General features: G+C 41.7%; 1 protein-coding gene across 9 annotated transcripts in view; it reads right to left on the bottom strand.

The window, feature by feature from the left end:
- Positions 1-23,035, bottom strand: part of fcho2 (FCH and mu domain containing endocytic adaptor 2) — a 41,241-nt gene that overhangs the window by 3,624 nt on the left and 14,582 nt on the right. Inside the window, exons 6-26 of one of the 9 annotated variants that reach the window (XM_044012064.1) lie at positions 22,923-23,027; positions 21,208-21,306; positions 17,016-17,112; positions 13,658-13,702; positions 13,420-13,489; positions 13,105-13,129; positions 12,825-12,881; positions 12,038-12,095; positions 11,679-11,854; positions 9,295-9,319; positions 8,649-8,693; positions 7,860-7,899; positions 7,583-7,668; positions 6,400-6,483; positions 4,897-5,418; positions 4,306-4,421; positions 3,683-3,812; positions 3,425-3,508; positions 2,479-2,590; positions 1,424-1,579; positions 602-734 (exon numbers count right to left, since the gene is read on the bottom strand). In XM_044012064.1, the coding sequence (XP_043867999.1) occupies positions 602-734; positions 1,424-1,579; positions 2,479-2,590; positions 3,425-3,508; positions 3,683-3,812; positions 4,306-4,421; positions 4,897-5,418; positions 6,400-6,483; positions 7,583-7,668; positions 7,860-7,899; positions 8,649-8,693; positions 9,295-9,319; positions 11,679-11,854; positions 12,038-12,095; positions 12,825-12,881; positions 13,105-13,129; positions 13,420-13,489; positions 13,658-13,702; positions 17,016-17,112; positions 21,208-21,306; positions 22,923-23,027 (2,265 nt within the window). The other 8 variants (XM_044012068.1, XM_044012065.1, XM_044012067.1 and 5 more) reach the window with 8 other exon arrangements.

Raw genomic sequence — 23,035 nt, 5'->3', positions numbered from 1 at the left:
CTGTTAGTTATTTTACCTCTAAAGCATAAATAACGATGTGAAGTGAAATACAGCAGCCGGGAATGTATTCTTAGAAGAACAAATCCACTGTTTTTGCTCTGAAAACAGAAATGAGAGGCAAAGCAAAACAAACCAAAGCCGTTTCCTCAATTTAACACAAACCAGGATAAAGATGAATTCTTTTGAATTCTACATTTACTTCAAAATGACATAAATGTCATTAATGTTTTTTTGGTTTGCCCAGTGTATTTCACATCATTTTAGACTAGGCCTGCAGTTAACTGTTTAACTGTGATCGAGGTTCAAACCAGATAATCACAGGGTTTAAGGGTCATATACTATATATTATAAAGACCACAGATTAAACTCATTCCTATCTGGTCCAGAAAGTGTGTGTTAGGCTAGACCAGAACATTTAAAAATATCAGATTATTCTAAGATTATTACAAACTGAGGCTGCACAGACAACACTATGATAATAATGTGATATCAGTGCTTGTTAACTTTCGTCAAAGATGGCAGATTTCTCCCTTCCTCCTGATTTTTTGTCAGGTTTCTAACAGCATTCTTGCACGACATTTATTATACGTGGATTACAGACCTGGTATTTTAGGATGTCCACATTATAGTAGGAAGCTGATGGAGTCTGATCTAAGGCTTTTCTGAGGTAGGACGTCAGTGCTTGCATGTTGAACCAGAAGTCCTTGGAATCCGAGTCACTTTGGGAAGGATCACTAGGTAAAAGGCAAACAGTTAGAAAGACGCACACGCACACACAGAATAATCGGGGGCTCAATTATTCATTGCGCTGCTTGGCTTTGTGTGTAAAGCTCCGATAGCATGGAAAGAATTACCCTGTTACATCCAACCAGCTAATAAATCGTGAATTCCATTGAATTCAATTAGGCCAGCCATGAGGTCTTGACTGAACCAGAGTGAGAAACGTAAAAAGAACTGGTCAAAACGTTAGGTCCCCCATGTTATAATGACATGTTGAATACCTGAGGTAAAATACACACTTAACACCTCTGACTGAGACAAAATAGGTGAGAGGCGAAATGAATGAAGAGTGTTAAATGAAGCTGCTGTTAAATAAACTCTCCTGTTCTTTGCTATTTTTGGGCACAAAGTATTTCAGAAGAGACATGGGCTGTTGAGAACCTGGCTGTTAATGTCTGGTGGAAAATACTTCCCTGACAATTTAATGATAGGTTTATGTCAGATTACTAATTGAATTTCCTCCTGCTGACGCAAACTACATTTCCTTCATTCTCACTTGCATCATCGAGGCTAAAGCCCTCCTTTGACTTAACCACAGCTCAAACAATTTATCAGCTCATCATCTCGGGCAACTCTCGGGTCCTTCACTTCACAAACGCAAACACAGCAGTTTGACTTCATCCGTTTCATCTGGACACCTCACCTGTAAACCAGCTGCTGGTTGGGGAGGATCTGCTCCAGCCTGCTGATGTTCTTCAGTTTGAAGGTGAGGACAGCCGGCGAGGGGTTACTGGTGAACACCTTGATGATGCCCGTGGGGAACGACAGAGTCATGTCTCCTGTGATCTTCACAATGCACCTGTAGAGTGCGGCAACAGGAGAACAAAGACTCAAGACTCAACTAATCTTTTGTTATTCTTTTTTACCGCCATTTCAAGACATTAAATTCTATTCAATAAGCAGCTGTGTGAAAATCACAAAAACCTTACATTTAAAGAACTGAAAACAGCAAATATTTTGACTTTTCGACTTAAATTATTATCAGGATTGTTAATTCTTTCAGCTCCAGTTTTCTTTTCATCACTTTAACTAAATACAAGGCCATATTTAGTATTAAGCCCACTAATCCACTCTTAATATTAAGTTCTAACCAAAGCCTATTTAGATTAGATATCCAGCTTTCTCATTCAATCCAACATAGGTTCAACATTTCACATAATGTTAACCTCCACAGTCCACATTGATCTACTTTCATAACAGGTTCCGAGAAGAGTCTTTATTAATTTGGGGTCCAGCCTGGTCTGTGGTGGTTAACGACACTCAGCGGGTCTCAACCTGACACCGCGCCTCCACTGCATCGCTTATGAAATGTTCCATTTGCTAATCCCTACAAAAATAAGCTCTTTTTTTTTTTTTTCATTTGCACAGCGGCAATTTAACAGCAGTTAACTAATAAAAGGCTGTATGTTTTCTCTGCCCCAGACTATAATCTGCCCCATGTAGGTTATCCACCCTGAAAGAATGGTGTCGGACTAACGCAAAACATTCCACGCATGCAGCGTGAGAGGCAGAGGCTCCCAGCACAATGTTCAGCCAAATGTCTGAGTGTAGTGTACATTGGCCACAGACCATGAAACACAACGCCATGTAACGTACAGTATAACTTACAAACGTCTCGTGTGTCATATGGGCAGAAATGTGTACATGTGCGGGTCCGCGGCTGGACCTTTGAGCAGCGAGAGGTCATGTGAGACTCACTTTGAGGGATCAGCTCCTTTGAAGTAGGCATTAACTGACTCGGTGAAGGCCACAGCAATGGGCAAAGCATCTTGGGATGCCAGGGTCACAGGGCTGGGACCGCGAGACGTCCCTGAGAGAATGGGAAAAGGCACAGAGATTCAGGTCTGTTGACTCAGCTGCGGATCAGACTCTTATAACATCGTGGTCCAGAGCTCACATCAGAGGTTTGATCATACCATGATGCATATAATATAATTAAGAATATTTGTATTATTACGTTTAATGAGGTTTGCAAACCAGTACATTTCTCACATGAAGTGAAATAAGACACGGTTTTAGAGCAGTGCGTGCTACATCTGCATTAGTTATAATTAAGTACTATTAAACAGTCGGAATGACCTCAGACGGCATATTAAAACTTACTTTAACAAGGATGTTCCAGTTATATCATTCGTTATTCAAACAAACAGCACATTTTTATGTTAAATGATGAGCGGGTGAGGCAAATGAACATGGAGAACGCACAAGACAGACAGATGCAATCACTGCAGAGCAAAGAAGTACGTCCAGTCCTTTCAACACGTCAGTGTTAGTTTTGGATTAAACACAGAGGAGAGTCCTTTTGTATGAACGTCAACCATACCTGCTGGTGTTTCACAGCGCTTCTCAAAGGTAGGCAGCTTCGCTATGAACACGTCATCCTCTTTATGCCAAATTAAAAGGGCATGAAGAGGGAAGGAGGAGATAAACAAAGCCAGAAAGCACAAACGTGAGAGGTGATGCCGAATGCAGTTGTAAGCTGTGTAATGATGACAGGTGGCTGTGATCACAGAGATGAACAAAGAGCTAAAGAAAGCAATCTTAGCATCAGTGAAATATGAAGATGCAGTGAGATGATGACTGAAGGCACCATGGAAAGAAATGTCTCTTAGGGAAAAGGAGAGTTTTGGAAAGGCAGACTCACTTTGGCTTAGTAGAAAAAAAGGAGAAAGGGAGAGCAGCTCTGGCTCTGGGGAGTAGAGGGGGTGAGCAAAGTTGTGCTCAGCTCCTGTAAGGAAAGGAGGGAGTGAAGCCAAGAGGGAAGGGGAAGTGAGGGAAGAGGGAGAAAGGAGAACACAGCACATTGTGGTGCAAAGACAACGGCATGTAGCATATTGGTGAGGAGGTAAGCAGAAGGATAATAAAAACAGGTCCAGTCACAGAGGAGTGTGGGGAAGCTCACCGACAGTGGGGGTGTTGCCAGCGCTGAGCGAGGCATTCGAGGACAAGGAAGAGGAACTTTCTGCCCGGGCAAGGGGTGCGGCAGGAGGAGGACTGGCGTTGGACGTTTTGGGCGGGCTGAAAGGTCGTACCTGAGTGAAGGGAGTCAATCACAATAGCATCCGGGTTACAGAATTTAATTTTACAAGCTAATATTTTCACACACTTTAGATAAGTCAAATTATATTGGCAAGCCACTGGGAGGCGACTCTGATGTTTGCAAAATAACTCCCTCAGTGTGATTGACAGCTGTGTCACCCAATAGGAGCCTGTTTGGAGGCGATAGCTGTGAATTACTGGTTGTAAAAACTGTTATGGGCCGGTCAAATTGCGAATCTCAAGGCTTAAAACCAGGAGTTCCGTTCTGCATCCAGAAGACAACGTCAATTTCTATACACAGTCTATGCATAAACCAGACTTGTGTGCTTTTTTCCCCCTGATATTTGCTGAACAGTAGTGAATTAAAACACATAAATAAACATTTTCCTTTCCCTAATTTTTGAAACTTTGGTTTAAAGTTGTGAAATATTTCAATGGAATCCTCGCTATTGTTGCCGCCTACATGCTGATATTGTCATTACTCACAATCTCGTTGATTCCTGTGAGTTTCCCAGTAGGGAGTTTGGGTCTGGAGGAGGGTCGTGGTGGGGGCACCAGGGCTCCAGCTGTCAGCGGTGTCGTAGGTCGGTGCGGAACCGGCACTGCACATGTAAACAAGGTTTCACTGGTGAGTTACGTATACACCACAGGGAAAAAAGAATCAGTACAAGCAAACATACACAGTACATCTGGACTTCACTCAAACAGATACAAAACCATCATGCATCAGCCCTTTAACCTGTTATTTGTAAACCATCATAACAAAACATTAGAAAATAGAAAAAAAAATTGGATATCCTTCAAAAGAAACAAGGAAAACACATTCCAAAATACATCTCATGAGAGTAAACTCAAAGACACACATGTGCAAAGCAGGCAGTGAGTAGAACCAACATATGTCTGCAAAGTAAAATAATGAGAGGAAAAAAAAGAGAAATCACCAAAATATGTAACTGTCAACTTCAAATGTGAAGCAAATGCACAAAAATAACAAAACAAAGTTAAAGCAACACACACAAAATATACAAATCAAACTCCAAACCTCAGGCATGAAACATGTTTCAGTGATCATGTTACCATTTACTACTTTGCTTGGTGGAGCTGCACCCATCGTCTTATCTGTAATCCCAGAGAAGACATCAGAGAAACCCAAGCTGCTGTCTTCTCTGCTGTCTGCTGCTGCTGCTGCTGCTTTGCCGTGTGTGTCGGCAGAATCATCAGAGAAGAAGCGACTTGTCCTGCCAGAGTTGGACTGCGGCCTCTGCTGGTCCTTCACACACGACCCTGAGGCCTGAGGGCGAGGTGGAGTGAAGACGTCGCTGAACGCAACCCACTGGCTTTGGGACCAGGACACGGAGGAGAAGGCATCGACGCTCTTTGGGGGGCTGGCAGCAGGCGGGCTTCTGATGGGGTCAATGGGCTCTGTTGGCAGGGTGATGGGGGCGCTCTGGGCCCGTGCTGGCACCGGCTTGGGTGCCTGGAAAGTGTTTTCTGGTGAGTCCCACGGCGAGGATGTGGTTGAGGAGAAAGAGGAGACGTCTTTGGATTGGTGGCTTTCTGCCACAAGAGACGACCGCTCCTGTTGTGGCACCGTCTCAGCTGAAGGGGGTGATGTGATTGACAGAGGCGATAAACATGACAAATGCAGAGCAGAGGACTGACAGAAACCCCTGAGACATTTCATCATATATTTATAAATACAGACAAATCAGAAAACCACAATAGCACAATAAGTAAGTACAGTGAGCAGTGAGCTCATCGTCTAAAACCGTCTCCTGTCTTTCCTCAGATTATTCTGCAGGTTGTCTTACACCAACAGAATAACAATGTAAACTCAGATGATCTGTCCTGTTTGGATTTCTTTCCTTATGTTGCTTTAAAAACACAAACACTGCACTGCTGACTGCCAGACCTTTTATATGAACCACCTCTGTGCTGTACTTAGTTATCATGGTGCCCTAAGTGTTTACAATGTGTTTTTTGTTTTGAACTCCTATAATTATCTGAGACACTGAATGAGTTGATGTTTTACAGCTACACTGCTCAGAACATAGAAACAGCAATAATTACATTACGCCCTATTATATTACATTAGGAAGACATTTTGCAGAATTAAACCCACATACATAGGACTACATTTTTAGTTCTTGTTTCTTATTTTTCTATCATTATGGCATACTTTATTGTTGTAACATATGAGGCCCAGACAGTAGAATAAATAAAGCTGGTGTAACTTACATTCACATGCAAACAATAGCTTTGTTTTTATGTCCTCCCATAAATACCGTGCATATTGTGCAACTAGAACATATCCTCTTATCAACAACAAACAAAAGCTGATTTTAAACATCCGTGAGGACCTTGTCTGACAATGTAAGTAATTAGGTCTTGGGAAAATTTACTTTAAAACCCTCGCACATGCATCTTAAGTAGAGGTTACTCTGAGGTTTTATGTAAAGAGAACCATAACTTGTACATAAATACCATGCAAAGCACTATGATGATGAATGCTTCAGGTTCTTCAAAGATGTTTCCATACTAATCACTGTCTGATGAATAGGCCACACACATTTTTTTTACCTGATGCCTCTGGCAGAAAGACGTCTGACTCATTCATCAAAGAAGACGGAGATGGAGGGATTGAAAGGAAAACAGATGCAAGGTCTAACAAGAGAGGTTCAAATAAATACATCAAATAAAGGGAAATAAAAACAAAAAATAAATAAGACTCAGACAATGGTATTGAAATTAAACAAAAAGGCAACACAAATTAGGAACACAAAATATATACATATGGCTTACAATACATGGAAAAAAATCATTCTCAGGCTTTAATCTTTATAATATCTCACAGACTGGAACTGTCTAATGCGTCATGTGTGCATTTGGAGGTGGTAATGCTGTAACACTATACACAAAGATTCAACAGGCTGTACATCGAGACTTAATTCCGTCACAACGTCTTAATCACGGCACTTGTTGATGCTCTTTTGACTTTAAAGTCGCGACCTTTGACAGGAACAAGACACTGTTTGACAACATACGTGCCAGTGGGCTTTATGGCCGACCTGCTGACCTCAACTAGGTGCCAATTAACTGTGGATTACGCTTAGCCTAGGCAATGGGTCAGTGCTAATGTCACTCTGTTTAAACACTGGTGTCATGCACGTAAAGCCACGAGAGGCACACATCGCACTTTTTGTCCAACAAAAACTTGGAAAGTCAAAAGTCGCTTTCAGAAGCATGACCGTAAACACTTGAGGAGGATTTTTGTTTAGGGAACAAAAACTAAGACAGACAATGCAGCAACCTAAGGAAAATACTAAGTTAGAATAAATCTGTCATTTTGATTCCCTGAAGTCCAATACTCGGTTGACTTCAGGGGTGAGTTCCTCCATCTGGGAGAAAAGTCTTCCAACTGAGTCGTATTGGAAAAGAAAGAGAGGGAAACTACATGGAGAGATGGTGAGATCAAAGAACAGAGAGGGAGAAAATGAATAGATTGCAGGCTCATCTCAGTGAATGAGGGAAAAACCACTAGTGCTGCTTTGTAAAGATATAACTCTTTTGATTAAATCATACACCTGACTGATGGAGATGCTATTTATTTGTAATTTTTTCTCAGGGCACGTTTGTGTCAGCATGTCACTCTGATAATATGGAAAACTCAAAATAAAGGAATATGAATGATCTATAAGTGACAGTAAACATGACAGGTACATGCACAGAATAACAGGTAAAATGCAGTGTGTGGGGGGGTTACCTGCTGATGTGGACACAGATGAGGCGGAGCCAGCAACTAGAGTGGGGCTTAGCGGGTCCAGAGACAGAAGGTCGTTGTTTGTCAGTCTGACAGAAAAGAGACTGAGTTTAGTCAAACTTTTCTTAATTGTTTAAGCTTCACAGTAAAAGTTAACAAGGACTATTATATTATACTATCTCTAAAAGCCCAGAGATGATGTAAACATTAAAGAAAATACTCTGGCATTGAACAGACATGAGTTATTAATAAAGTCTGGGTGTCTGACTCTAATACGCACTCGTAAGACGTTGGCACTCTGGGTTTTGCCAGCTCGTCACCTGCAGAGAGAGAGAGGGAGAGAGAGAGAGGAAAAATAAACAAAAACTGAGACCCGCAAACGTGCACAGAGCAACGACAGTGAATACACTTACACAGCAAGTCAAAAATAAAGTCAAATCCCAACACGAGAGGTTTCACCAAGCAGATTTCAAAGGCACTCGCCAGCAATTCAGCACACCTTAAACCAGAAATATAAACTGGGCTTTTGACAAGTGAGAACCACCGTCTGCCATGAAAAATCATTAAAAAAAAATACATATTTGCAGTAAGATTTTAATTTGATGCATTTCTTCTTTCGGCCTTATTAAATAAAACCTTACTGCAAACGGTTTAACTCAGCTGGCTAATGTGATTTTGACAAGGTGGTAACACTTTTCAACAGGGGGAAGAAGGAGTGATTTAGCAACTACAAATACAATCGGGGATTGCTTTGTTATTTTGTGCCCCTGCGTAAAGTGTTACGACTAACTCATACAAGCAGAACTCAAGCACCAGGGGTGAGAGGATGAAACTGAGAGGACCCAGACTTGTAACTGTACGTGTGAGTTCAGCCTTTTAAATTAAGATACGGCTGAATGTTTGCAGTGGGAGAACAAAGTGTCAGTGGTGTTAGCTGGTGTCGCCACGTGAAAAGACTCCAATGAGAGGACAGAGATAAGAGCCATGGCATATATCTATTGAGGGGAGGGAGGGAGAGAGGGAAGGAGGCAGGGTTGAAAGGGAACTACTGTAGTGAAAACATACTCACCAGGACCCTTAGCTTTAGAGCTTAATGCAGATACTCCTGTGATCCCTAAGCGTATGTAGAGTATACATCTATCAATGCAATCATCTCGTGTAAATTGATCTTAACTCTATCAGCGTCTCAGCAGCGGGACATAAAAACAATTATCACTTTATTTCAGAATATGAAAGTTTGGAAAAAAAATAAAGAAATGTATCTTTAAGATCATAAAAATGATCCCCTGGATTAATAGTCAAGGATTGTGTGCTTTTAAGTGTATTAAGACCACAGGGAGCATGATATATGGCTGTCCACGCAGCAAACACACACTTAACTATAAAACGAGGTTAAAAAAAAAGCTCCATTCTGACACGTCACAACTATAAACAACTAATTATGTAATTAATCGTGCTGGCAGCGCGGGAGGGGGAAAAACCTTTCGCTCACATTTACAGAAATGAACAGTTATTTACTTTTTCTTGGGATATGTTGGCTTTGGCTCGGTTTGTGGATTTTCCTTTTAAAGACAACCTCTTTAAAAACATCCCAGGCCAAGAAAAATGTAGCTCAGAAGTTGTACGGTGGACACCCCCCGCCCCCCGCCCCCCCGACCCTTCACAGTCATCAGCAACACACAGATATACACAGGTCAGACAGAGAAAATACTCACTGGACTGGTTCCTCCGCATCTGTCCCTGAAAACAACAACCAAAGAGACATTTATTAATCAAACATGCACAAAACCCAACACTATTTTCCATCTCTGTTTTCGAAACTTGGCTCAATCTGTCGTGAGCAAAACTAAAAAGTGACAGGGCAGAAATGATGAGGATGCATAAAAGTGAACAACACTTTTTATAAAGAAGGTCGTGTCTAACATTTAAAAACACAATCATCAATCTTTTTTATATCAAATACGTCTTCAATAGTATTTATGGAATATAGATTATTCTAAATACATAAAACCAAATAGAGTTTAAAAAGCTTAAAGAGATGACAACTATGTTATTAATTATTCCCAGTGGCAGAGGGCATTTTCCACTTCAGAGTCAAAGCCAGTAAATCACAGGACTACTCCCAACTCACACATACCAGAAGTTAAATGTAGGGTAAAATATTCAGCGGCGCAAAACTGTGCATCTAAGCCCGTACGCCGATCAGTCAGGGACAAGAGAGTGCGTGCCCCCCCAAAAACTTCACCAACTTCCTTCCCAAAGACTTTTTGCGGGGATATAAATCTGCCATGTCATGCTGCGTAACACAAGATATGCAAGATATGCTCCTGAGGGCCACCAAGCCAATGGAAACTTAGAGCATCAATTTCAATAAAGAACTCCGTCTTACTAGGGGGAATGGTTGGGGATGTCAAGGGGAGGCGGGGAGAAAAAGAAACAAAATGGGTTTAAGGAACATAGCAAAAGCGTTTAACCGCCGTAGAGCTGTGAGGCCAGGGTTTAGTCCCACAGGCGCTAAGCGGCAAATGGGTTCAATTACGTCTCTTGCTGGCCACACACACACACACACGACTTCCACTGCTGTTTCAATAAAGGGAACACCGTGGAGGGAGAACCAAACAGAAGAAGAAATGAAAAAGACAGAAAAATGAGCAGCAGGGAGGGGAAGAAAGAAAATCTCTGGGTAATTCACACCAGATGATGCAACTTTCGTCACCACCTTGGATGTATGCATAAAATTTAATCCAGGACTTTTGTGTGAATATAAAGCAGTAAAAGAGTGCAGAGAATAAATCCCAACAGATAGAGAGGAAATGAAATGCAATGTAATGATTCTTTTGGTCTTCAAATGGCAATCAGTCAAACACACAGACAGCGGTTTGTGTTTTCTTTGTATTCTTTACTCCAAGGATGAGAAAGTAATTGTGGGTCTGAGTTGCGACAATAACCAAAACCAAGCGGCAAGTAACAAAGTTTATAAGAGAGAATGTGATTCCTCCTGAATCTTGTTACGTTAAACAAAAAAAACCCCAAAAAAAACCTGTAAACTTGCAACTTATCTTCTTTAAAATTCATTCCCAGGGAAGAAAAAAAAAGAAAACATTTGTAAAAAAAAAACAAAATAACAGGCAACTAACCCTATAAAGTATTCATAAATAACCACAACAGAGTCCTGTCTGGAACAAGTGGGCTCCAATAAAAGCCAAAGAGTGAAAGCAAACAAAGAAACAAGGGAAAAGAAAGAGTGAGGTACAACACAAACAGTGAGGAGGAACGGCGGTGAGAGGCAGAGGGAGAGAGAGAGCAAGCCAAAGCTGAGAGGAAGATGCCGTGACATTCGTTTAATGTGCAGCCGAGGAGGGCGGTGGGTGAAACCCACTAGACCCCATTCACGACACTGAGCGTGCCCTCTCAGCCGCTCCGCAACACCATTAACAACAACAACAGCTCAGTGCACACACGGTGCATGTTTGCACACAAGCAGTCATGGTGGTTTTAAATTTTAATGGCAGTTTGGCTATTTTCATAGAGCAGCGACGAGTGATTCAGAGACTGAGCGATGGTGCGCGACAAGGAGGTGAATGAAGGGCTCCAGGACTGAGGTCACCGATCTGACCGGGCTCTCACTCTCTCTGTGCTTGTGTTTTTGTGTGTGTCTAAGTGTTGCATGGACGGCTACTTCCTCCAAAAAACCTCCACTGCAAGTGCCTGCAAAGAGCACTGTGTGGGGCAGTCACTCTGCAGTTAAGGCCAACAACATCACATACTTAACTTAGAAAATATTATCTCGGCGTTTCTGGATATTTTTTCTTTTCTTTTGTTTCTTCAACGCAGCACTGAGCTCTCAGTAAAAACAGAACGTGAATTGTGTGCAAACAGGAACAGCACTGAATCACAAGGCAATCTGGCATATTAAATAAATTGGACGTAACGCATATGCCTTCCAATTGTAAATAAAATAAGCTCCAAGAAATGGTGACTGATGGCGAGTTCACTGACTGAGGTTACATATTCTTCTGTTGCCCTCTAGTGTTGCAAAAGCAGAGCAGCAGAGAGGGACGGCAACAGGTTTGTTCACATGAATGACACAGAGCCCTACCGAGGTCGAGGGTGAGAGGATGATGTTTCCAATGGAGGCTTTCAGCTCGTCAATGGTGGCTCGGTTCTGGTGCGTGCCGTTGTTTGGCTGGACGGGCTTGATTTCTACATGGAACTTCCTGGGTTCATCCTCGTCCTCTGAGTCGCTGGACGAATAGAAGGAATTCTCTTTGGCATGTGAAGCGGGGAAAGGTTAAGGAGACGACAACAACAGAAAAGGCAGAAAAATAAAGCTTCAGTTCAGCCCCTGTGGCCCTAGATTCAGATTGCAGATAGAAAAATTGCACTGATAAGATTATGTCTGACAGGCTGGACTAAGACTGAGTGTGTGAACAGCATTAGGGCAAATAAAAAGGATATCATTTTCATTTGCTTCTGGTCTGATACAGAAACCCTCTGCATCAACTTGGGGAACATTCTAAAAACAAACAAAAAAAAGAAGAGTTTAAAGGTTAAAAATCAACAGCTCAATTAAACAAACACAAATTATATTTAGCAACATATACAATTTTATACATTTACTCCAACTTCTCAAATGCATTTTAATATTCGACATGGAATCATATCAAACTACTTAAAATGAGATGATGCTAATTCTGTGTATAATATATAATTCAACTGCTCACTGTTATTTTCTTTGTAATTTAATCTTCCTTCTCATGCAAAACATTATGCAAATTTTTGCCAAATTAAGTTTAAAGCATATTTTTTAAACTTAGTCTAAATTTAAATTTTGTTTATCTGAATTTGTCTCATAGTCATACAAGCCAAGCAACTCATTTAGAAAGTAATTACTTAATTTAAATATCCTTCATGGCGTTTTGCTTTTACAGTTTTACATTGTCTCTCTTTTCATTTTTTGGAAAATAAAATGTTTATAAGATAAATGAACACTGCACTATGCCAACACATGTCGTTGCATCATATGTAACGAGAGCTGAGTGGCGCACACTAATATTTTGACATTTTTTACATTAAACACTCAAGGAATATGGGTTTCAGTTAAAAAAGCATGACAAAAATACTCTGGTTGTTTAAAAACCCACATTTCGACACGTATTAATTATATGCATTTATTAACACAACAGTGAAAGTCTGTGTTTGAATATTTACTCTGTGTGTGCACATGTGTCTGGGTTTAGCTTACAGCGTTCTGGATGTCTATGGCCCCATAGTATCCAGGGGGAGCGCCGTTGGCAGTGTTCTACAAGCACAAACAGAGAGATATGAATGAATGAATGAATGAATGAGCAAATCTACAGCACAAACAAAAGAGAGAGAGAGAATTCTAGCAGAATAAAAACATACAAGCATCTTTTCTACCTCCTGCTGTTTGAGATCAAAATAACACACAGGGTTAAATTAATATTTTAAGCATGAACTGAAAGCGTTTCTTCATTGGCTGTTGTGGTGAATATTATACTCACAGCAGCTTCAACTTCTGTCGACTCCCTGCAACACAAAGCAATCACATACTGATGAGAAATGGAGTTTTTAACAGCAGACAAATAAAAAAAAAACCCTGTATAAATCACACTAAAAATCAAATCAGTTGATAATAATAACTGTGATAACTGTTAGATAATAGAAATTCATTTACACATCTGAGTAAAGATATTTAAATGGAATATGATTTAAAGAAAATTGATGATGTGATGATTATCATGATTTAATTATTGCCCAGTCCTGGTTTTAATCAATTAATGTCTTGGTGGACTGAAGATGAAAATGCCTGGACTCACGTTGAGTCTGTGTCCTTGTCTTTCCTACGACCTGGGATGCCAAATGGTTTTCGCTTTCTGGGTTTAGCGCCTGAAAACAAAAACAGAGCACTTGTAAACATGGAGTGAAGACATGAAATGTACATGATCTAAAAAATTGTGGCTTTGACCACTGATACATACATATTTTAAAAGGCCACATGCAGTGTATTTGTGAAAGCTTGTCTTGTATATCTTTAATTTGTGTAATGGGACCCACCTTCAGTAGCAATAGCTGTGTTGCACTCTTCAAACTCAATGGGCCCTGATGAGACAAAAACAAAATCATTTAGGTTCAGTTGGCAAGGAAAGGGTCAACAACTCCCTGCTGTGAATGCTGTGAATGTGCATCACGCAATAGTGTGTGGCGTGCCATACAGTGTGCGTGCGTGCGCACACACCCGCACACACGCACGGGGCTCGGCTGGTCCCAGAGGGCAGACAGGGTCAACAGCAGAGTCAACTGTGTGTCTGGTGGCACTCGCTGAGATGTGACACTCGCTCTTGGTTACATAAAGCACGACTGTACGACACAGATTCTTTCTTACAGAAACACACACAAATAGGAGCACGCACACCACAGTCATTGTCCAATTCTACGTGTGTGTGTGTGCTCACTGCAAACAGCAGGTATGTAATGAGCTGAAGCTAAACCTGCCCACATGGGACACGCAAAGTCACTAACCCTATTACAATAAGACAAACAAGTCCAAGATTACATGCAGAGAAGTGTTTTAAGCCACATGGACAAATCTGCTCTCAGGCTTAAGAGATGCCCTTTTCTCCTCCTCCACATGCAAAGAAAATGGCAAAATTGTGCACTTGCTCCTGAAATAACAGAGCCAACAAATCCTCACATCCATTTCCAACGTGATATCACTTGGAGCACAACCAGCTTTTTGGTTACTGGGATTCATCATTCAAAAAACAACTATGTTTACACTTAATTTGATGCTCATCAATTATACACATATACCTCCGAGGCCCTGCACTTGGACTGTCACGCTTCGAGTGTGCCTCCGGAAACATTTATGGGGGCTTTTTAACATACACATGCTAACGCATAATATTCACACACACACAGACTTTGAGTCGTAGGGAAACCGGAGGCAAGACATGCAATGTGTGTATGTGTCAATCACGGAAATCCAGGAGGTTGCGTGCGTGTGTGTGTTTGTGTATGATTATTAGAGAAAGTGACACAAACTGAAATAATTAACATTAGCATAATAGCACTGCGATATGATACACGGTTTACGGTCTAATATGTTAAATTACCATTTAGCTTTAAATGTGTGCAGTGAAAGACATTCCACATAGAAACAGTTGAAGTGCAGATGAGTAGAACGCTTAATAGCTTACAAGATGAGAGTGAGAGAGAAAGTGTGAGAGAGACAGACACAGATGAGCGAGATGGCTCAGGACCCTCTGGCAATATTTCCGATACACTAACATGTCTTGACCTGAAAACAACAAAGCTAATGATATTTTAACTCAAAATGTACACATTAGCAGTGGACCAACGAAGTCTCCCCGGAGAATGCCAGTCGCGAGGAGAATTGACACATTGTTTGGCGTGTGCAGCGCTGAGTGAAGCGCAGGGAAGCGGCGAGTCACGAGAGGCATGCATCACGCCAAGTGAAGTGGATAAAGTACACCAATGACCGATCTACTCCACTGTGCAATATCGAGCCTCTTCACTGCCGGCAAGCGCACAATGAAAAGCACGAATGGCTTGTTTGTGTGTGTGTGTGTGTGTGTGTGTGTGCGTAATTCATGCCAATCAAAACAAAAGTGGCATGATCACTCAAGAAGCTTTTTCTCATGAAAGAGAGTAAGTGAGACACAGAGACGTGATCATTTCATAGCGCCCACTCACTCACGTTACTGACATAAAACAGAATGGATCTTTTCCTGGAGAGGAGGCTCATAATCATTATCTCACTGGACATCATCCTTCATTAAATGCATCAGCGGCGAACACTGTCAAACCCAAATGTATTTCTTTATAAAAACGAGGGACCCAGAAAGGGGTAAATTACTGGAAAATTACACATCGCATTCTTTATCCAAGCTCTGGGATGTTTAACAAATGCTGCGGGTCCACGTCAGGCCAAAGCAGAGCAAGGAACTCTTTGCCACTAGCATCCGGCGATTGCATCTGACAACATTTATGCACACAAACTGCAACAGAAAAAAAAAAAGAGTCTAAACACCAGACACATGAATATTACCTAAATCTGGGCAGACATTAGGAACTGTTTAAACATCTCCTAAACAGACAGACGACTTTGTTTATACAGGGGAAGATGTTTCTTTTCTTTCTACTCTCTGTGAGGGAAGCATGCAGTCACGCATGAGCGGAGGATGGTTTTTTAAATTGCATATGCTTCACATAGCACTGGGAGTGGGACAGGGGCAGAGGGGGTTTGCGTGTCTGGCCCGCCGCCAGTTGACAGCTCAGCTGGATATCGTTGAACACTCTAAACCCCCCCCCCTCCCGCTTCGCAGTGTGTCACTTTGGGATTGTTTCCGCAATAGAAAGTTTATTCAACCTCTCTCTCTCTCTAAAGGCACCAGAGTGGCCATCAGTTCAGCTGTTTAATCAGGGGACAGACAGGTTATTTTTCTGACAGGGGCCGAGGCTGCGGTGAAATCCTAATTAACAGCTTGATACGAGAGGAATTTTTGGACCGTTTTTTTTTGCCTCAATTAATTCTGCTGCCCAAACAAATAAAGGCCGCCACTCGTAGGACGCAGCGTCTGGACTCAGGGGTCACCATTTGTGTACACACAAACACAGCAGAGGTGAAGCCTTTGTGTCTGTGACGTGATGTAATGCAGTACAAGTACAAGGAACCGGTGAAGTAAATGGATAATTACAATGGGGCCTTTTAATTGTTCACAGATTTGCAAATTTCACACATTAACAGCTGACGATAAAGCTAAATATGTGCCACTGTGTTATTTACCACATGAGATACAATCACAATATCCGCTTCTTTATTTCTAGCATTTAGCCAATACATTCCTTAAATGGCATAAAACATAGAAAACAAAAAACAATTAAAAAGCATAATTTGAGATTTGTCAATTCAATTGTATCAAAATGTTGAGTATTAGTGGATAGCATAACAACACAAAGCTGCTGAAGTGCTACACTAGCTGTCAGTGAATGAGCCGTGCATGTGTTTGTGAGCAGAGAGGGAGGTGAGGGAGTAGAAGCCAAAGGAGTATTCCCTTGATTATTGTGGCATGGCAAAGTTTACACAAGAGCCATTGTTGAGCTCTGACCTCCTGAAATAGGTTGGTTCTGCCTGCTTAGTCTGTGAGCACAGCAAAGCTCCCGTGTGTCACATGCTTACTGGAATGCCAAGCCTGCCTACCTTTATAGCAGATTATAAAGATTGACTCTGATGGCCCTCTCCTTCTTCTAATTGCCCCTCTCCATACACCCCTCCCATACCCACAAGGCAGTAACAGGCAGAAGGCCCATGCACCCCAAACACTCTTTTATTTCCATGCGACGCAGGCACTGACAAACACTGAGAATTCAAATCTGGCGTGTAGTGACTTACCTGGTCTTTCCTTGCCCGTTCCTTTGCTCTCAGCCAGTTTGTGTATTAAGCTCTCCACGGAGGTGTTCTCAATGTTCCTCACAAATTCCCTGTGCAGCTGTGAAGTCACAAAAAGAAGAAATAACATTTACTGACTGTTACCTCAAACATGAGATGGAACATGGGAAAACAAGTTCAACCGCAGCCCATTTTTAGCTCCTTTCAGTGTTGAGCCAAAGGTCCAGTGTGTGTCATCACACTGGACTAGGTCCACTGCCGTTAGTTTTGGTTTAGGGCCCGTGGGTCCTTTATGCCTTGGGCCCCTAAAGTCTGCCGTGTGCAGGCACCATGTCGAACTTCAGCAGTAAAGAAGGAACAACACTCAATAAATATTGCAGTGTGTTTTTCCAGTGCCCTGAACATGCCTGAAGAATGAGACATTTCCATTCCATTTACTTGAAAATCCGAAGCATCACACAGACATTATTTCTCACTGAGCTTTTCCACGCCACACCACATCTCATGATGCTGATGTTTTTACGTTTTTAAGAATTTCCAAGAAAATATATTAAATCTAGTGGCTCTTGTGAACGCCATACAATATAATACTTTGCTTATGCTTATTATTATTATCATAATAATGTAAAACACCACATTAATTATGTCGCTTTTATCTCAATTTTTCAACCAACTTTCATCTTGTCAGGACTTTTTTTTATTCTACACTACACTGATGATACTATTAACTGACGTTAATATTTAAAATGTTGATCTGTGAGAGAAAGGCAGTTTAGGAAGCCATATGTATTGTCCTGTAGCTAATTTTAAATTTAATTTGTGCTGCACTGCAGTCTTCACACTAAAAAATTGCATTTTTTGTAGACTAGGAAATTGCAATCTGTGTCTTTTCAAACATTTTCAATGATTGGTGATCACCCCCCCCACACGTGCACATGTTTTTGCAACAGCATCATCGCTGCATCATCACAGCTCTGCCCGAGACGACTGTGATAGGTTTGAAGAAAAAGCAAAAAAGCCACAGTGTTTATGTTCACCTCAGCGGAATGACAATGGCTGCAGTCAGACCATTCTGATGTGAAACACTGTGTAAAGACTATGTCATAACATACAAAAAATGTCCAAGCATGAAGAAAAACAAAGGATTAGTGTCACTTGTTTGGTGCGACTTGTGATACACAGGACTGGAGACACATTGCACTGCTTTGACTTGAGTTAATCTCAACAACATTTATTTGGTATTTGGCCTGTGGAGACATACTTTAGCTCATCGTCATTCCATTGTGTCATGTTAAATCATCGCTGGTGCCGAGTTCTGCCCTTTGGGGAACTATCAGAGGAAGGATAGTGTCTGTTTGCTTGTTTGTTTTGGAGGTGCATGTGTGCTTGTGTGTTTACTGAGGGGGAAGAGGAAGCGATGTGTAGGCACGTGGATAAAGAGCAGCAGCTGACTGTGCCGTCTCACCAAACCATTTAGATGTGCGTGATACTGTAAGCACAGAGTGGCTCCTGCTATCAAACAAACACACACACACACATATGTGTGTGTCTGCCCCCCGGGCCCCTATAGCGGGGTGGAGTGCATTAGCCTTCTGTGCCCTGGCAGGAGAGGATGTTGTGTGTGTGTGTGTGGGGGGAGGACACGCGATATGTCAGGTGCTGCTGCCATGATGGGGGGGGCAATGAAGTCATCAACCTGCGTGCCCTGCTCACCACACATTCACACACACGCCCACTCACCCAAAGAAAGACAGGGAGAGGAAAAAGAGCTCATCCTGCTCTCGCCCACATGCTTGAAACACGCATCTGCCTTTAAGGGATCGTTACTCTCACACAAATGTTCGTTTAAAGAAAACAAACACAGCACGCACACTGGCAGACTTAAGTGCACTTTTAAAGCTCTCTGCGCAGGGAAACACTCTGCACTTAACTTAAATAACTTTATCTGGTATTTCCTCTCTTAAGACTGGCGTTTGCCCCGTCTCATCCGCTTTCATTCTAACCTGATTATCCTTCATGCCCACTGAGCTGTAACAGGATGAGCCTCAGAGTCTGAAAACGCCCTCTTAGTTACTTCTTGATTTCAGTGACACATTTTCACACACAGGTAGCCTCTGCTTCAGTGTTGCTCACTGAACACCCCTGCAATCACGTCTCATGTGATAAACTGACACATATGAGGCACTGAGAGATTCTTGCCATCAAGCCCAGATGTGCAAATCTGTTGGGAGGCACTGCAAACGTCCAGCAGACATCATTAGTCTAGAGACGAGGACATGATCCCCTCCAGCATTCCACCAAGCAATACTACCAAGTACAATATAATAGCAACAGCTGCAACTAACGATTGTTTTCATTATCAATTAATCTGTCGATTATTTTCTCGATTAATCGTTTGGTCCATAACATATCAGAAAACCTAAAAAAATGTTGAGTGGTGGTGTTCGTCAGACCTGGATATGATGATGTTCTCAAATGTCTTGTTTTGTCCACAAACCAAGATGATTAACTTTTAATGAATTAATGAAATAAATGAAGAAAATACTCCCATTTAAAAAGCTTAAACAATCGGAAATCCTGTTTTAATCATGAAAAAAGCATGGAACCGATTAATCGATTATCAAAAAAGTTGTCGATTAATTTAATAATCGATTCATCGATTAATTGTTTCAGCTCTACAATATAATAAGTAATAAATAATACTTTTCACTGATTGATGGTATTTAGTGAACAGGATGGGAGTCGACTCACATGTGATTATTTAATTTAATAATAATAATACAATGCAAAAGTAGATCTGTGATGTAATAAAAACACAACCTTTTATCACTCCGATGCGACACTCATTCTCATGTGAACAGTATGTTCATTGCTAAGTTAATCGCACAACAGTGGCTGATTTCATACAGGTCCCTGGTAGAAGGAAATAGCTTTCTTAGCAATTTCTATGCATTTTTGTCACCCATTCGTTTGTTTGTGTATCCACAAAGAAGGTGGAACAGGAATTTGTGTACATGTAACTGTAAGATTAGTTGGGGCATTTCAAACAACTTTTTACCTTTGAATTTTTTTATTATAGTCTATATATGACTATGTTGCTGCCGCCTTTCACTGAATCTATTCAAAATATGAATGTGAAATAAATCTGCAAAAAAATCTTTGTGCATCTTGAACTATGTCTGAAAGAATCCATACATCGTCTGTTTGTGGTGATGATGTATATGTGTACGCATACCTAATTGAAACAGCCTTCATATTTGATATTTTAAATAACAATATGCACATGTATGGCTGGGTCTGGGTGCTTATGCTGCAAGAATGCACATGGGCTCTGCACAATGTTGGAGATTTAAGACTGATCCCATCCTTCTCTGTCTCTCTCTCATTCCTGCCTCCGCAAAGTTTTAAGAGCACTTATCACCAAATCACTATTCCTTAGACTCACTTTGATAATCTGGTTTGGACAAACTGACCACTTGTTTCAAAGCAGTAATTTAATTTGGTTTGGCAGCAGTACTGCAGGAGCTGGAGCTATGAGACTGGATAACCTGCAGAAGCCTGTCACTCTGCATTCTTCCCAACTTGTCACACGAGCTGAGGGGTGAGACTCAGACACTCTCGCGGTGGAGCTGCGTCGCCCTCTACGGGCAGTAAAGGAACTACAGCACGAGCTTTACAGTCAATACAGACAAGAGCAGCGGGAGTTGGTCTGGAGTTATTCTATGTGGCACGGGCAAGTGTGATTGCTGAATAAATAAATGAAAATAAATCTGTTTCACTTTACATTCTGAATAACATAGCAGTGGATGATGTTTGGAAGCGTTCAATTGAATCAATCGAAGTTGATCAGCCATTTTCTAAAGCATAAACACACTCCCGTCAGAGAGAAACAGACCCGTTCAGAACATTTCACCATCAGATGCAGCACTTGGTTTAGAGTGTTTAGACTTGTGGGGGTGTTTTAGTCAGGCCGAGGGGGAGTTTTGATCAATTTTTAATTTCTCGGCACAAGAGACTAAAGGGGTAATTTCCTGCTTCTTAATGAAATGATTGGCAAGATCAAAGAGGACACTAATTGATGTGACACACAGTGAACAAAGTGAGTTTAGACCAAGGTCAACAAGACACCTACTCCACCCACAGGAATGTTACAGTATGTGTGTGTGTGTGTGTGTGTGTGTGTGCATGCACTCACCTCTCCTATTTGAATGTGTGTTTCGTCGACTGACTGCGAGTATGACCTAATGATCTCCTTCATGTGGAGAACGTGGCTTTCTTCAATGTCTTGGAATTTCTGTAACACAGGGTGAGAATTCATCGATCAGCCATGAGATTAGAACCAATTACCTGTTTCATAATTTATAAAAATCTGCAAGTTGTAGTTAAATACATAAAGGTATAGCATGAGCAAGCAGTGAAAAATGACTTAATTAAGTCCGGTACTGAAATAGCTCTATATTCTGAGAGCTATCATTGATCTAGAGGGTTTGGTTCAGTGACGTGAGTATCCCTCCTTAAAAAATCAAAAAAACTCAAATTATTCACAGCACTTTTCCTAATCAAGAGCCAAAACTCCTCACAGATATGTTCGTCTATGCTCGTGAGGCATCATGGTGCAACACCTCTGTAGACAGCGCGTGTCCTACAAGCAGCCACAGATTTGTGGTTGGCACGCAATACGCTCCTGACGGCTAGGTGGCGTACAAAGAAACTCGTCTGTGGATAAACAGGAAGAGAAAAAAACTGAGGTGCGTGACCGAGCACTGCAACAACCTTTGAAGCCCTTGTGTGCAATGTGCTAGCAGAGATGACATCATGTCTGGGTGGTAATGGCCGTTTGTGAATAACTGCACCCACCCTTCGCCAAACTTGTTCATCAGGTGATGTAGTTAGGAGAGAGAGGAATGCTAATGCACCAACACACAGGCCAAAAGATTACATCACTTGCAGCAGCTTTAAGGTGCAGCGATGTAAGAAGACTCTCATGCATTTAGCAGCATAAAAATGCAGCCTGTGAAACTTCACTTCCATATTTTGCCTCCTCCACTTCCCACGAGCCCGTGTGTGAGGTCTATGGTCCTCACAGACATCAAGATCATCAGTAATAAGCTGTAGTAATGTGTCATCACAACCTGAAATCCTATAGGAGTGTTCAAATGTGACTCCAACTCTGGGCTTGTGGGCTGAAACACTGATGATGATGAGTGTAAATAATCAGAAACGGTAAAGGGAGAAGACAAGTCACTTACCACAAACACACACACAGATGAAGAGCCACTCACACACACTCACACAAAAAGACTGTACTATGTCATTTACTACAATCAGAGCCAGCATGCACTCACACACAGACACACTCAAGACAAAGAGTACACACACACACACACACACACACACACACAAAGGAGCCCCAGTGATGTCAGAGAGCACATGCGGTCAGTGTTTATAACTCATGTCCACATGTGCCGAGTTTGAAATGAGCCGTCGACTGTGATGCCAGGGAACCAAAGCTGCAACACCACTTTCTCTTTGGGTGGGGGCAAAAGGGGGGAAGGGGGGAGGTTGGGGGTGACCGAGACCACTTCTGGTGGTGGAGCTGCTGTGGCGGTGCAGCAGGATATACGGGCTGAATCTCATCTGATTTTAATTCTGAGTTTATCTCATCGGTTGCTCAGATGGATCCAATCAGGGCTTTCCACAATGACTCCGGTGCGGAGGAAAAAACACAATCTGGAGATGATACAGGGCACAAAACGTGGAACACACACACTCACACATGAGAGTGACACATTACACAACACAGAGTGTTGCATACCGAGAGAGACAGACAATGGCCAGAATTCATGAGCGCATACTGGGTTTTAGATCAACACATGCATGCAACACAGGGAAATTCAATTATCATGATACCTGTGCTGTTTCGGCCATCTTCTGTTCAAAGTCGGACTTCGCTGTGGCATATTTCTCCACATATGCTTTGTAGGTCTCTGTGGCTTTTTTGGCTTTCACTCCAGCCTGCAAAG

This window comes from Solea senegalensis, linkage group LG21, assembly GCF_019176455.1.
Source record: "Solea senegalensis isolate Sse05_10M linkage group LG21, IFAPA_SoseM_1, whole genome shotgun sequence".
NCBI lineage: Eukaryota > Metazoa > Chordata > Actinopteri > Pleuronectiformes > Soleidae > Solea > Solea senegalensis.
The sequence above is the reverse complement of the archived record's forward strand: the minus strand, read 5'-3'. Positions and strand labels throughout refer to the sequence as shown.